We start from the raw sequence: 16,165 nt of genomic DNA on the forward strand, positions 1-16,165 counted from the left end.
CGTCTCTTCTTTTTGCAGATGACGTGGTCCTGCTGGCCCCCTCTAGCCAAGACCTACAGCATGCGCTGTGGCGGTTCGCAGCCGAGTGTGAAGCGGCTGGGATGAGGATCAGCTCCTCCAAGTCCGAGGCCATGGTACTCGACCGGAAAAGGGTGGCTTGTCCTCTTCAGGTTGGAGGGGAGTTCCTGCCTCAAGTGGAGGAGTTTAAGTATCTCGGGGTCTTGTTCACGAGTGAGGGAAGAATGGAGCGGGAGATCGACAGACGGATCGGTGCAGCTGCCACAGTAATGGGGGCGCTGTGCAAAGCTCTCAATTTACTGGTCGGTCTACGTTCCTACCCTCACCTATGGCCATGAACTTTGGGTCATGACCGAAAGAACGAGATCACGGATACAAGCGGCTGAAATGAGCTTCCTCCGTAGGGTGGCCGGGCACTCCCTTAGAGATAGGGTGAGGAGCTCGGCCATCCGGGAGGAGCTCGGAGTAGAGCCGCTGCTCCTCTACATTGAGAGGAGCCAGTTGAGGTGGCTCGGGCATCTATACCGGATGCCTCCTGGACGCCTTCCTCGGGAGGTGTTCCAGGCACGTCCCACCGGGAGGAGGCCCAGGGGACGGCCCAGGACACGCTGGAGGGAATATGTCAATCGGCTGGCCTGGGAACGCCTTGGGCTCCCCCTGGAGGAGCTGGAGGAGGTGTCTGGAGAGAGGGACGTCTGGGCGTCTCTGCTGAGTCTGCTGCCCCCGCGACCCGGTCCTGGATAAGCGGAAGACGACGAACGAACGAATATTTAATCTGATCTTGCATTGTGAAGGGTTGTCTAAAGGTTGCTGATTATTTTCTAAGTTAGTTCCAAAACTAACTTAACTTCACTTCCAGATTCTTCAAGATAATCCTTGGTTCTCAAACATAAACATTGCGTGGTAATGTTGCATCACTCTTTCTGGTCATGATTTCTAATCATCTTTAATCAACTTGTTTATATTGTACATAGTCCATTAGTCTTCATTATTCTTTAATTCTGCTTGGTAGTTTAGTTGGATTGTTTTAGCATAGTAAAGAGTTTGTTGATTTAAATATGTTTGACTTTGAGTTGACTTATTTTTGTTAATAAATTCTTGTATTTTAAGAAATTGTGTGAATTCATTCCATATGTGTGCAGAGTTTATGCTGTTCAATAATGCCTGAGCTCGTCTCACACCTTTCTATTATATATATATATATACATACATATATATATATATATACATACATATATAGACTGCAATTGACTGAGGTTTTACTGTAACTAATTATATGTGCTCTCTTTCAGACTAACCTTGAAAACTGGCTCAGAGTTTATCTGTTCTTTCTTTCTAGGTGAAATGACTAAAAGAGCTACATCCATTAATATTTACGTTTCCTTCCCAAAGAAAGTACTCCTGGATCAGTGCTTCTTTGTTCTTTGTGTCTCTGCTCTGTTCTCTCTAACCCCCAGTCGGTCGTGGCACACTGAGCCTTGTTCTGCTGGAGGTTTCTTCCTGTTAAAAGGGAGTTTTTCCTCTCCACTGTCGCTACATGCATGCTCAGTATGAGGGATTGCTGCAAAGTAAATGGACTGAACTTATATAGCACTTTTCCAGTCATACAGACCACTCAAAGCGCTTTACACTAGAGCCACATTCACCCAATCACTAACACATTCACACACAGATCGGTAGGCAACTTGAGGTTAAATGCCTTGCCCAGGGGCACATCGACATATGGCAGGAGGAAGCTGGAATCAAACCCACAGCCTTCTGATTGCAAGACGACTACTCTTCCTACTGAGCCACAGTCGCCTCAGTCAACGCCAGTGACTGTCTACTGTCTCTACATGCTCATCCAGGAGGAGGGAATGCTACAATTCTCTGACTCGATGCAATCTGCTGGGTTTCCTTAGATAGAAAAACTTTTTATCTAATTTGAATAAATAATTGAATCTGACTGCACTGTTCATTGGTTAAGATTAATTGGAATGTATGTACCTGACTGTTGTGAAGTGCCTTGAGACGACATGTGTTGTGAATTGGCGTTATATAAACAAACTGAATTGAATTGAATCATCCAATATATACATATATATAGATCATCCAATCTAGATATAGATATCTATCTAGATATCTATATATAGATGGTCCTTGTGCTGGTATAAAACCCAAACTACAGCTACATTTAACACTAGGTGCTCTTTGTGGCTCCAACATCTACACTCTAACTGACTTAAAATCAAAACACAGTTTTATTTAATTTTTTTTTCAAACATCAATAAGAAAGGGTTGGGACTGGAACCTGGGACAGCTGCGTCAAGGACTTAAGCCTCTGTATTTGGGTTGTGTGTTCAACCGTGCCGCCACGCAGCCAGTCCTGGAGCAAATTTTGTGTGAAGGTGCAATCTGTGAAGCTGGACATGTGTGCTTACCTTCAGGAGGGCTGGGAAGAATGGGCTTAGAGACTGACTGCTGTGTTTGGAGCCTGGCTGTGGTAACAGTGGGGGCAGGAGGAGCAGGTGGCACACAGAAAGCTGAAGAGGTAAAATGGGGGGAACTCTGATGTTTGCAAGACAGCTCGGACGTTGAAGAAGCCTGTTTCTGCCTCTGAGACCCCGCTCGACCTGTTAGATAAGCTGCCAGACGATTGGCTGGATGGAGCGCCCCCATCCTGCCCAACTCAATCTTCGCAAATGGGTATTGCTTCCCATTCACCTGCAGAAGTACAGAAAACGTGTTTCAATCAGTGGGCTGCATGGTGGCGCAGTTGGTAGCACTGTTGCCTTGCAGCAAGAAGGTCCTGGGTTCGATTCCCAGCCAGGGGTCTTTCTGCATGGAGTTTGCATGTGTGTGTGTGTGTGGTTGTTTGTGTGTGTGTTGCCCTGTGATGGACTGGCGACCTGTCCATGGTGTACCCCGCCTCTCGCCCATAGACTGCTGGAGTTAGGCACCAGTTTCCCCGTGACCCACTATGGAATAAGCGGTAGAAAATGACTGACTATTTCAGTCACTATCACAGAAAGACGCAGCAGAGACATGAAAAGAGAGTCAGCTTTCATCAGATGACGTGTGGACGGCCATCTCATTCGACCAGAGTTTTCTGTGGCATGAATTATACCACACCACTACAAAACAGAACCCGCACAACATCTGAATTTTCAAACTAATTCATTAAAGACAGATTAGTTCTCGCTATATTAATAAATATACACATATATTCATAAAGATACACGTGTATATATTAGCATTGGTTTACATTAGATCAGTTACTGGGTTAACTAAGGCATTATAAACTGAGCAATTAAACATTAAATGCACCAAACTAGGCAACAAATATAGCTTCTCTACATTCAGCGAACTCACGCATTGTAGAACAAAACATGAAAATATCTGGATGCATAAATCGAAAAATGAAGCAGTTTAACTGGTTTGCCTTCCACAGTATGAGTTGTTTTGGACTTGCTGCTGCAGTTATCAATGGCTTTTATTGCGCGATCTGCGTATGGTTCTTGGAGCTTCTCCGGGTTTCGCAGCGGACCGGACCATATCCTGATCTCTGACATCATTTTTCTTGTTAATTCAGAAGTTTCTTGTTCGAAGCAGTTTGCAGAGAAGTCCTCCGACTTCGATATTTGTGGGAAAAGTGTGTCACTGGCACTTTACGGTTAAAGAGTTTCCTGTGTCTGATTTGTCAAAAAATGTGAATTATTATTTATTTTTTTGAATAAAGCAAACAAGTAAGGATAAAACAAAGTTGACTTCTGTGTTATATATTAAAAACCATAAACATAAATAAAGTTAAGTCAGCCCCCGATTCTGTATCTTAGTGGTCCTTTTCCACCAAACCAGTTCCGGTTCTTAACTGGTGCTACTGCTTACCAGCAACAGTTCTTTGTGTTTTCACTCCCCCAAGCTTTACCCCATAAAGCTGGTGCTAACCCAGCCCCTGTTCGCTGTTGTATCAGAGGAAGGGACCGCTGTCTTCAGGAGGAATGGGCGAGCTCATGGGAAACGGGGCAGCCAATAAAAACACTGGGAACGATGTGAATAAAACTACAGTTTAATTATTTTTTTTAAAATACGCGCTTCAATGACAATAAGAAGTCAGATCACCATCAGAATAAGAGAAATTAACCGTCTATCATCTTCCTGTAGATTATTTAAAAAACCTCCGGTTTACGTACCGTAGGTCGATGTATGACTTACAGCTGATTATTTTCACCTGAATCCAGAAATGTTATTTCAGGCTCAGTCTTTTTTTGTTTTTTTGCAGCCCTAGAGGCCTTTATATTTCAAAGAGGGGCATAGAAAGAGGGGGAGGCAGGGTCCGGGACTTGAACCCGAAACAGCCACACCGAGGACTATGGCCTCTGCACATGGTCACGCGCTTAACCATCAGCACCGTGCCCAGACTCAGTCTGTTTAATATCTCATGGAGGTGTTCATAAATCCTTCTGTAAAAGTTGGGTTTAACTCCGGTTTTCCAGCTGCCGGTGTCGATGAGAGATCAATTGGTTAGGACTGTGACGCATTCAGAAGCACTGCTGGTTGTTTAAAACAGTAATAAATGAAGGTGGGGTATTAGTGCACCTGTTTGCAGCTTGTCAAAAAGCAAAGTCATTATTTTACAGAACTGGACCTAGCACTAGCCCTGGTTAAGCAATGGAACCACTTTGGTGGAAAATGCCTTTTCATCCCACTGAGCTGGCAACCTTGCAGAGAGTAATGACTGTAATCCATAACCTACTGACAGTTGTTTAGAAACACTCTCTCATTTAAACCGTAGAGTACCAAACCTGGGGTAGAACGATCAGTTCTCCAGGTTTCACTGGTTTTAGGAAATCCTTTAGTCAGCACCACAAATGCTTCTATTTTTGGGCAAAACAGACTGAAGATACTCCATCAGTGTAACTCAGCAAGATTTGTTTTTCCCCCATCATACTAATAATTGGTTTCAGCGGGAGCAGAAGGAATTAACCGTTCGACATCTGTGCCAGGCTGATATAAACAGCTATGTGATCAGATTCCCCCATCAGCCAAGCAGTGCAACGAAACCACATGTCTGCAGAAATCCAAATGGTTCCGTAAGAAGTGAAACAGCTAAATCAGAAAGAGTAAGGGGCTCTTTATCAGCAGAAGCAGCACTTTTAGCTGGAAAGTTGATGATTACACATGACTCTGAAGCCTGAAACATCATGTATCTCAATCTGGCGTCTCACATTATAGTTGTGTAACAGAATCAGAAGCAAGCCATGAAGCCTTTCTTTAAGGCTTCTGAATATCCCATAAGCACCATTTGAATGGTGCTTATTCCTAAACGTGTAGATTAGCGTTAATACTTTGTGCCTGACTTTAATTTCAGATATTAGGCTGGTTAATAATACATTTCATTCTGGGTTACAGTGGTTACTACCTTTCCAAGTCTTCTAATGATCTTTTCCTTTTTTAGTGAAAAGTTAATTATCTTAGCACTGATTGTGAATAAATCCAAAACCCTTCTGCTTTTAAATAGATGCAACTCAGTGGGAAAGCCAAGAGTTCATCCTTCAGATTGATCTTTCACAGAATATGGGACTGATTTATTTTGAGAAGACTGTAAAACTGGTTGGTTTATGCATATTAATATAATCTGAAGCAGTTCCAAAAGGCAAAGTTATCTGCCAGGGAAACAGCAAGTTGCTGTGATTCACCCACATTTTATTAAGACTCTCAATGCAGCGACATCAGATACTGTTGTCTGGTTGACTTTGGCAAGTAAAACTGCTACTGGGATATCAGAAAGAACTATAACATGCTTTGTCAAATAATAAGGTTTACAGGACTGGTGAAGTAGGGAAACGACCAGCAACCTATTTAACAAATACCTGTAGAAAAACAGGCTGCTGGGTAATCAAAACTAGGCATGCCATCAAATAAAGAGGCAGAAGAAACAAAGTGATGAGTGCATGGCTCCATTTAGAGATGAGCCTTTACCTGTATTACGTGATCTGATCCTCCAAGCTGTTTCTTATTGGCTGAGAGGAAACCAGCAGGTGGTGGTCCTGTCAGGAAAGGCAGAGCCAAGCCAGCCCTCCTCCTGTTAACTGAATTCAATTCATCTGTGATTCTTTCCAGCTCATGTCTAGCCTGGTAACTTTTGCATTCTTCTCCATCCTTCTGTATATCATCCTCCTTAACTTCTTTCTGGCAGTCCTCCATAGGCTCCGCCTCCTTTTGGCGGTCCTCCGCAGGCTCCACCTCCTTCTGCCAGTCCTCCGCAGGCTCCACCTCTTTCTGCCAGTCCTTCGCAGGCTCCACCTCCTTCTGCCAGTCCTCCGCAGGCTCCACCTCTTTCTGCCAGTCCTCCGCAGGCTCCACCTCCTTCTGCCAGTCCTCCGCAGGCTCCACCTCTTTCTGCCAGTCCTCTGCAGGCTCCACCTCCTTCTGCCAGTCCTCTGCAGGCTCCACCTCCTTCTGCCAGTCCTCTGCAGGCTCCACCTCCTTCTGCCAGTCCTCTGCAGGCTCCACCTCCTTCTGCCAGTCCTTTGCAGGCTCCACCTCCTTCTGCCAGTCCTCTGCAGGCTCCACCTCCTTCTGCCAGTCCTCTGCAGGCTCCACCTCCTTCTGCCAGTCCTCTGCAGGCTCCACCTCCTTCTGCCAGTCCTCTGCAGGCTCCACCTCCTTCTGCCAGTCCTCCACGGGCTCCACCTCCTCCATCAATTCCTCCTGCCAGTTCTCCACAGCATCTGTGGAGAACTGATGAATTACTTTCTTACCATCTTTACGAGGCTTCCTCTTCTTTGGAATCAATTCAGAATGGTTGTCCTGAAAGAGGAAATATGTTAAGTCAGGTTCAGGACACAACATAACAAGGGAAAACAAATGATTGCTGTTTTACTGAAATTACAGTGAAAATATCTGGCGCGTCACATGTCAACAGCACATAATACCAAACAGCTCAAAGCTCCAAACTAGAAAGAGTTTTAGAGTTTTTCTTAATAGGAAAACTCTGAAATCAGCTTCACAGAAGTGGCTAAGATGGCTTGAAATGTCAATGTTAACATAATTAAAAATAAACTTTTGTCCTATACAGTCATGGGAAAAGCTAGGTCCACCAAATGTTTCAGTGGCTTCTCCCAACATCATGTACAGAATAAGGCCAAACACAGCATCTCAATAAGGCTGAAGTCTGGACTTTAACTAGGAAGCACCTTCATTTTTTATTTTTTTGTCATTCTGTTGTAGATTAGATTCTAAGGTTGGGATCAATAACCTTTCATTGACCCAGATTGGTCCAAGGTGCCCAGGGTGTGTGGTTTTAAAAGAAGCACAAATGATTGCCCTTCTACAACCGTGTTGACACTGACATGTTGTGCTAATAGATCCCTGTTTATTTTCAATAAAGCAGTCATCCACCCACTCTGGAAAAGAACCAGGCTAAATTCTTCTTACATTTGCAGCACAGACAAGGGGTGGATGATCTGACAATATTAGACTTTTAAGGATTACACTACATGCACATTGGCCAAAGTAGAGAGAACATTAGATCGTCTATAGAGAACATTCAATGCATTGCAGTTCTATGGTCTCTCAGACACATTTTTTTTTTTTGATCCTTAACTTTCAGCATGTTGCAGGGACAAAATGGTTGCTACTCTTAATGATCTAACATTAATTTTTATAAGTATTAAAAATTAAAATGAAATTAGCATTAAAACCATATTCAGTTACTGTGATATGAAAAATGTTGAGTTTTTTGATTGTCCAGTAAATGCTCGGTCACCTCAGATGCTAACACAAGGCAAGAAAAGCACAAAGAGAATAAATTGTTAATGTAGCTGGTAACTTTGGACTCTTTAACCAAACAAGGAAGGATTTCTTTGAGTAAATCAGTATAAGACAGAGAGTACTTCCAAGTCCAAAACGTGCCAATGCATTTATTAAATCTCAGCCGTGCTTGAAACAAACTGGCACAATTTTGCAAACTGATTCAAATATGTTTAGAAATCCAGTTTGGTGGAAAAGTGCTCTTGAAAGATTTAATATTGGCAAATCGTGATAAATCAGGATTAGAATTTTCCTGTAAAAATATCAGGATATGAAATGTTTGCTATATTGGCCACTCCTACAACAGACCCATCTCCATAGTTTAAATATAGATATAGATTAGGGGTTCCCCAAGTGGGGGTCGGGAGATGATTTTCAGAATCATCATGATGTGACCCCTGAGGGTATGGAGGGCCGAAAAGGACAAATAATTTATCATAAATCAAATAAATGTACCATGAAATAAAGAAAGTCTATCATGAAGTGTCCCATTAAATAATATAGGGTAAAATTAAATAATCAAATGTCATTTATAAAACATTTTTATTCATTTATAAATACATATAATTATTTCACTCTATTTTAGAAATAAATATAGAGAATATAAAGTATATGTATTTTTAGGGGGTTGCAGGCTTAGGTACTGTTATATGGGGGGTCACAGGCAGAACGGTTTGGAAATCCCTGATGTAGATAGATGTTCTGCTCCTGCTTATTGTGGACCTGACCTCTGACGCAATTAATGAGATCAAGCTCGACAGGCTGAGGTATTGGGTCGGGTCATCAGCAAAGGTTATAAAGTTGTTTCCTTGCCATCTATCTAATCCTTTTCTTTTGCTGTATCTAATTAAAGCTCCTCTTGAACTCACATAAAGGATTCTGTTGCTTACAAACACAGCCCTTCATAAAAAAGAACGAATACATATCACAGAACATTTCAATCAGCAAGGCACCGATAGCATGACAGATATGAACCAGTGTTCAAATCGCTGCCCACCTGTCTGTGTTGAGCTGCTGGTTTATTGCCTTGTTTGCTTCTCTGTGTGACTGGTTTTACCAGTGCACCCTTTTCCCTCTCCAGATTGGGTGTTGAGATCTGGACCTTATACTGGATACACTTGTTTGCTCCACTTTCATCCACAGTCTCTTCGATTGGAGTGATGAGGTACTTTTTGATCCAGAAAGGTTTACCCAGTTGTTCCAGAGCCATCGCCTCACACAGCTTCTTCAACACATAGCTGCGTTCATTGTCATTGCCCCACTTGCAGTCAGCCAGGATGAGCAGGCGTTTTGATGGATATGGGTGGAGCACTTCTGAAGGACTTGGAGGGTTAAAGTTTGGTGCTTGGCTTTCATTGGCTGCTGAGGAAACAGAAAACCACTCCATTGCACTCAGAACATTAAAAACAGTTCTGCAGATGGATTGATGATGAACCTACCAGAATGAGGTCTGGGTATTTCAACATTAGCTTTAGTCTGCTTTGGGATCTGTTCTCCATGTTTCAGGGATTTTAGTCCCGCAGCTTTACGTCTGGTTAATTTCCGCTCTTTGGATTCTTCCTGTTGGATAAATATATACCTACACATTATATAGTTCTGGAATGGCTTAGTATCGGTTCATGTAATGGGTTTGAAATGTCTTGAAGACCATTTAGAGTTTTAGCGTGATTGACATACACAGACTTTTTTCCCACATTTAGTCACTTTATGACCACAAAGTTCAACCCTTTTATGTGACACACCAATACAAAATAGTGCACAGTTGTGAAGTGGAATGAAAATTAGAAAGGAGGTCACAGCACTCAACATGGGGGAAAATGGACTCAAATGTTTACAGCCACCCGAAACAGAAACAAGACAAATTTGAAGACCATGATGTCCACATTCTGGACAGATTAGATAGGATGTTCTTTCTATGTGAAGGTGGAACATTTTTAGTAAATAGGAGAGGACACCTGAGACATCAATGACGTTTGACACTTCATTTTTGCTGTAGCAACAAACTACTTCACGCTCCCTCACAGAGGGGAGAGAGAACCAGCTTAAGCACTATTTCTCATGAACACCATTTCTCTGGTAGCATCAAGGACTACAACTCAATATGACTACAATGTGACCTCACCTCATGAGATCATGTGACCTCCTCCTCTGTGAGGTAAATGAAAACATATCATCTCCACTGTGAAAAAAGTGCTGACAGCATCATGCTGTTAGGATGCTTTTCTTCAGCCTGGAATCTGGTCAGACTTGATGAGAAGATGGATGGAGTTAAATCCAGGACCATCCTGGAGTAAAACTTCTTTGAGGCTGCAGAAGACCTGAGACTGGGGTGGAGGTTCACCTTCCAGCACGACAACCACGCTAAACATACAGCCAGAGACACTATGGAATGGTTTAGATCAAATCACATTCATGTGTTACCATGGCCTTAGTGAAAGTTCAGACCTGAATCCAATTGACAATCTGTGGCAAGATTTTGACATTGAGGGATTTTCTGGACTTTAAAATTATTAACATTAAAATAAACTCAGTAATGATCTGAAAGTCCAGCATCTGAGCTGGAGATGTTAACAGATAAACCAGGGGTTTGAACTCGATCTAAGATGCAGACTCTGCTGACACACATGTTGACTGAATTCAACAGTAATGAAAATTGAGATGATCAATGATCTGATTGATCGTTAATGTGCAAGAAAAAAAAAATCAGAAAAGACAGAAATAAAAGCAGCACAGTCTGCTGGGTGGTCTGTTAACTGTGATCTTTTATATAGAAGGACTGCTAAAAGTCAAACTGTGATAGTCAAATCAAGTCCAGAGAAATGTTTTGAACCAGGTTTACTAGAGAGACATAATAGTTGCTGTGCCTCCAAGAATTCGGACAGATTTAAGGTTATTATAATTCACAGTATAACTCAGCTTGTTGCGACGTCTTTCGGTAAGTCTGGCGCTTACAATAACAGAACCAGAATAACTGGAACAAGCTGAGGTTTTAAGTCCAGTGCAGCAAGTACCATTAAAAGTGATGTAGTGATAAATACAGGATCTTCCTTCAACTTCACAATTATGCACATCTTTTGTGTCTATCACACAAAATACACTGAAGTTTATGGTTGCACCGAGGCAGAATGTGTTGATGGGGTATGAATGCTCTTGGAAGGCACTGAAGACGACTGATTTATTGGTGTTACCTTGTGTTTCTGCATCTTTCCCATGAAGCCTCGGACTCTGGCACAGCTGTTGTGATATTTGCTTTTCACCTGGAAACAGTTTATACCATCACAACATGCACTTGAGCTCCTATCTGCCCACTTTATTTGTATTTTACAGTTATCTATGCTACAGAGGATAATTACAGGTGGATGGAGAAAGGGGACCACATCGGGTGCATGGACAGGTTCTGAATCTGAGTTTTCAGCCTTCTTCCTCCACAGAGTCCGAACCCGCTCCGCAGGGTGGGTCACCGTGTCCGCCTCTTTCAGGACTACAAGTTCAACAGGTTGGATGGAGCATGCTTACATCTTGTGAATAAAAAGCTGCTTCTACGTCTAATGTTCATTCTGATTGAACAATAAAAGCAGAATTTAAAGTCTTACCATAGGCCATCTTCAACATCCTCCTCCTCTTCTTTTTGATTTTGCAATGTGGGGAGGTGGGGCTGGAGTCAGAGCTGTCCAGGTTCTTGAGGAGGACCACCTTCTGCTTAAGGCAGCTGCAGCCGAACATGCAGGAGGGGTGGCCGCAGTGGCTGATCCTGGAACAGTGAGACAAACTGGAGCAGATACATCCGAGCCTGCAGAACTCGTTCAGACAGTGCCTAGCTCGTCTTTGCTTCAGTCTGATCGGAGCCGTCGGGTTTTCTGTTACAAAACCCTGAGTGGGAGAGAAAAACAGTGAGGAAGGATGCCAGTAATGTATCTTTACTGCTGCAGGCAATTAAAAAAATTTAAGTTTTTTTTATAAAGCAGCTAGAATGATTGTTTTTTATAACTGCCATACAATTTAAAAACAGAGTAGGAATGGGCTGGTTCCTACTGCCTCACTTTATTTCTAATGATATAAATAAACTAAATGAATGTGTTTTAGGGTCAAACAGATGTTAAATGCAGTAGAGTGTTAATTTAAACGTCGCACATATGATATATATATTTAGATACTTAACTTGCAGATTTAATGAAATTAGGCATAATTGAGCATAACTCGAACCGCTAGATGGCAGCAAAGTGCTTCCAACAGATCCTTGGTTTGTGTAACCAGGGCTCCTATGTAAACATGTATTAATGGCAGATGAAGATAGATTAAAGATATAATCTGCAACAACCAGAAACAGGGGAGGGTGACGGAAGAACATGGAAAGAGAGAAGGACATGATAAAAGAAGGAAGGGAGGAAGGAAGGAAGGGAGGGAGGACACGGAAAGAAAAAAGGAAAAAACAACAGACAGAAGAGGGATGTATAAGGAAGGAAGGACAACATGTAGACAGTGGTATGAAGATTATAGTCGGAAAAGTTTTTAATTTTTTCCAAACCCATCCAGATCTGAAAAATGCTGAAATCATCTTCCCTACTTCTAGAGAGGGGAGAGGAACCCTGTGTGGACTAGGCATCAACCAGCATTTTCAGGTGAATCTTTGAAATCAAATCAAACCATGAAGCAGAGATACGCCAATCAATCTGCCACAAACCATAATCTGTTTTCTTCTGATTGGTGATTAACAGATACAAAGCTGGGAGAAAAACTCGAGATTTTCCCCCTACTCATATGATGGTCCTCCCCACCATGTTAGTCTCTAATAGCCTCAACCTGCAGCACATTACTATGATGCAGTTTGTCTGCTAGAATAAAAATCAGATAAAGGTTAGGCACATATGCTTTGATTCAGAGTTGGGGCTAATCCTGAAACTCCTTCATTTTCTGTTGGCTACTAAACAGCCACCTACAAGGGCTGCAACTAACCATTATTTTACTAATCAACTCATCTGTCAACCATTTTTTCGATTAATAATCAGAAATGAAAAGGTGCTTAATATGAGAGGTTTTTCTAAACCAGGTGAAGATAAAATTATGCTACTTAAAGAGTTCTGGATAGAGCATATTTACAGACAAAGGTTTTTCATCTCAAATGCAAATTGATGTTTTTTGTTCAATTTTGGCCTAATTACTGCTCTGAGTGGGTTGATCATTGAGCAAATGGCATGTTTTAGATTCTGTATACTCCAGTTAACGATTATTCGATGACTAAATTAGTTGACAATTAATTCAATAACCCATTAATCCAATAATTTTTTTCAGTCCTATCACCTACATCAAAGAACCTGCAGCACTTTTACTCTGAATTTAAAACAAACAAATTTCATATCAGCAAGTCAGAGAGCATTGGACAGAAAAAGCTTGATCAGTGCTACTCTAGTCCAAAGTCGTTTCAGACAGTGTAATTCTGCGCTGCCCCTTAGCCACTTGTGCACTGCTGGTCAGCTGGATGATAGAAGCCTAAGAAGCTCTTCCCCCACTAACGAGCCTGATAAATCCTGTTGAAACCCCACGGGGGAATGGTGTGGAAACGTAAGGAGACCCACTCGTTTGTGGTTATATTTTAGCAACAAAAGGAAAAATGGTTCCTCTATAGTTCTAAATGAAAGTAATTTCTAGGTTAAAATACTTGTGTAAAGACGGTCATATGGTGAACACCATGCTGTTTTTACTGCAGGTTATCAGAGTGTGAGAATCTCTGAGCAACCGTTGCCTGCCTGAGAGTAATAATTTCCACAAGGTTTCGTTTTTGACCTGAGCTAAACTCTGTATTCTCTATGTAAATAAAACAACATTCATCGGACCCAAGTCAGAATGACTAAGAGTCAACCCCTAAACAATGTTTTTAATGCTGCAGGTCTCATCTCTAAAAGAAGACTACAGAGGTGTGCATTTAGACCCTGTGGTATAGAACTAGGTTCTTCTTTAATGTAGTTGTGATCAGGTTCTTATACAAACTGTAGCACGGGTGAACTCACAGTTTGAGTGAAAAGGGAAGTTAATGCGATGGTGGCCCTCTCTTCTGTGATGCTGGTTTGGAAGCAGCCCTCCCACACCACGCCGTCCTCCAGCTCCTTCAGCCTGGCAAAGGCCCGGGTCACTGTGGCTCTGCTTTCTTTTTTCTGGGTGTCCACAGTCCGATCGGAAGGCTGTTTCAGCGCTGAGTCTGGCCCCAGCTCAGAGTCAGACTCCAGTGGAGCCATATCCTCACACACTTTCAGCGGCATAGAAGCACCGAAGATCTGAGATGAGGTCCTGGGTTTCAGTCTTCTTCTCTTTGTAAAAGTAGCTTCGTTCTGAGGTTCTGTGGTCTGAGAGAGGCCACCAGGTGTCTGTACAGCATTATGCATTTGTGCAGCTGCTGTCAACTCAGGCACAGTAGAACCTGTTTTGATTTTGTTCTGTTTTGGACCTTTCTGTTTCCTCTCTGCCCTCCTGCATGTTGCTTTGAGTCGGGATCTCTTTGATGGGGGGATGAATCCAGATATGATGTCTGAGGCAGGTGAGCCAGCTGTGGGTTTCTTTAGGACGTGATCCACTGTCCGGACATAGCTGGCGCTGCTTACAGGGAGCTGATAGGCAGGCGCCTCCACTGGTGGCTGGGAAAAACTCGAGGCTCGCTCATCAATCAGTTTCCCCTCCGATTCCAGATACTCATCCAGCATATCGCTGCAGAATGCCGACAGGTTCTTCTTTGGGACATCTGAACTGGGATATACTGCAGGATACAGAACAAGACATTTCAAGTAGGATTTAAAGTAAAGTTTGTGGTTATAATGTGACAAAACATGGATAAGTTCAAGAGTTATGGATGCTTTTGCAGGGTGCTGTGTTTACTACCACAAGCCTCTTGACCAGTTTAAAACCTAAAGACAGAAAGTTGAGGACAGGCTGTGGAGCACCTTCAGGTTTGGGAGCTGAGGTGGGTTCAGCCTCCAATGGGGTAAATTTCTCCTTCCAGCCTTTAATCTGGGTCACATCTGTAGTTTTTCCTGTTCTGGACTGAAATGAAGCAAAGACCCCTGAAAATAAAAGATGAATAAAAAGCCGATTACACTCTGGACCAGTGGTGCTTTACCCCCTTTAGGATTTATTTGCTAACATTTTATGATTCATTCAGTCTATCTCTAAACACAGAAACTCCTTAAAGCTGAAGCCCAACGTAGAATAAAAGCACCAAGCCCCTGAACATACCCTGAGATGTCGGGACTGTCTGCGTTAGTGGCTCCGTAACAACTCCAGGAGGGGGGATGGGAAGACACACTCCCAGGTACTGCAAGTCGATGGACAGACCTGGATCCAGGAGAGTCATCTTAAGACCAACTGAGCCCCGGAACACCAGCAGACACAAGGAGAGAATATTTTCTTAGAGGGTTCTCTGGAAAATGCTAGCTTTAGGTCATCTTATTGAAACCCAGTGATGCATACCTTCCTGCAGCACAGGGTGGATGACCTGCCTGTGTTTCATAAGCTTCAAGTCTCGAAGAAGAATATCCTCATTCACCTCAATTGTCTCCTCTACACACTCTGCTGAAATGGAGAAGGTTTATCTCAGAGCAAAATTTATTATTGGGTGAGAACTCCGTAAAAGGTGACAAACAAACAAAGACCATGTCCTGGTAACATCTGATAACCGTAATCTATACATCTAACCAACCTCAAATTCACTGGATCCGAATTGCTTTTTAATCCAGATCTGAAACCCGGTTTTAAACAACTAGATGAAATTATTTGTAACAATCAAACCCAAGATGGTCTGAGAACAATGATGCTTCTGGTGATACCCCTATTGCTGTTCTCCGGTTCTTCAGCAGCTTCGGTGTCAAGTGTCAGCTGAGGGTCAGGGAGCAGCTCTTCAGATGACTCGGCAGTGTGGAGTTTTAGGGCCTCCTGAAATAATTTGTTCCTTTTTATTCGTAAATTATAGAAAAAACATTGTTTAAATCACATTAAAACAATTATTCTACAAGCAAATAATGACAAACACAGATTATTATGAAACACATAAAAACACAGTAAAAGCAAACATCCACACACATTAGAAATGCTTGTTTGGTTACACATATGAGATCACGTTAATTGTTCCTAATTATCCCATAAAAACATGCTAGTTCTAAACCTGTAAATAAATAAATAAATGGATGGATGGACGGACGGACGGACGGACTGGCATAGGGAATAAAGTTTGGAAATACAAATATCTTTCACATTGCATTTTCCTGTATTTTTGGGAAAATACATAAATCAAACAGTGCATGAAACCTGCTACTAGTTAGTCACAGTAAAAATGAAGAAAGCTTGGAATAAGGTTAGGATTTGGTTCATA

General features: G+C 42.3%; 1 protein-coding gene across 5 annotated transcripts in view; it reads right to left on the bottom strand.

Moving 5' to 3' along the window:
• The window catches only part of mgaa (MAX dimerization protein MGA a), a 75,419-nt gene that overhangs the window by 31,815 nt on the left and 27,439 nt on the right, over nt 1-16,165 (bottom strand). For 3 of the 5 annotated variants that reach the window (XM_047345177.1, XM_047345178.1, XM_047345174.1), the window contains exons 4-15: nt 15,624-15,729; nt 15,268-15,369; nt 15,034-15,162; nt 14,742-14,861; nt 13,818-14,557; nt 11,406-11,682; nt 11,166-11,293; nt 11,001-11,069; nt 9,252-9,372; nt 8,810-9,174; nt 5,980-6,810; nt 2,439-2,721 (exon numbers count right to left, since the gene is read on the bottom strand). In XM_047345177.1, coding sequence (XP_047201133.1) covers nt 2,439-2,721; nt 5,980-6,810; nt 8,810-9,174; nt 9,252-9,372; nt 11,001-11,069; nt 11,166-11,293; nt 11,406-11,682; nt 13,818-14,557; nt 14,742-14,861; nt 15,034-15,162; nt 15,268-15,369; nt 15,624-15,729 — 3,271 coding nt within the window. The remainder of the gene's footprint in view (nt 1-2,438; nt 2,722-5,979; nt 6,811-8,809; nt 9,175-9,251; nt 9,373-11,000; nt 11,070-11,165; nt 11,294-11,405; nt 11,683-13,817; nt 14,558-14,741; nt 14,862-15,033; nt 15,163-15,267; nt 15,370-15,623; nt 15,730-16,165) is intronic. The other 2 variants (XM_047345176.1, XM_047345175.1) reach the window with 2 other exon arrangements.

This window comes from Girardinichthys multiradiatus, chromosome 19 (assembly GCF_021462225.1).
Source record: "Girardinichthys multiradiatus isolate DD_20200921_A chromosome 19, DD_fGirMul_XY1, whole genome shotgun sequence".
Lineage (NCBI taxonomy): Eukaryota > Metazoa > Chordata > Actinopteri > Cyprinodontiformes > Goodeidae > Girardinichthys > Girardinichthys multiradiatus.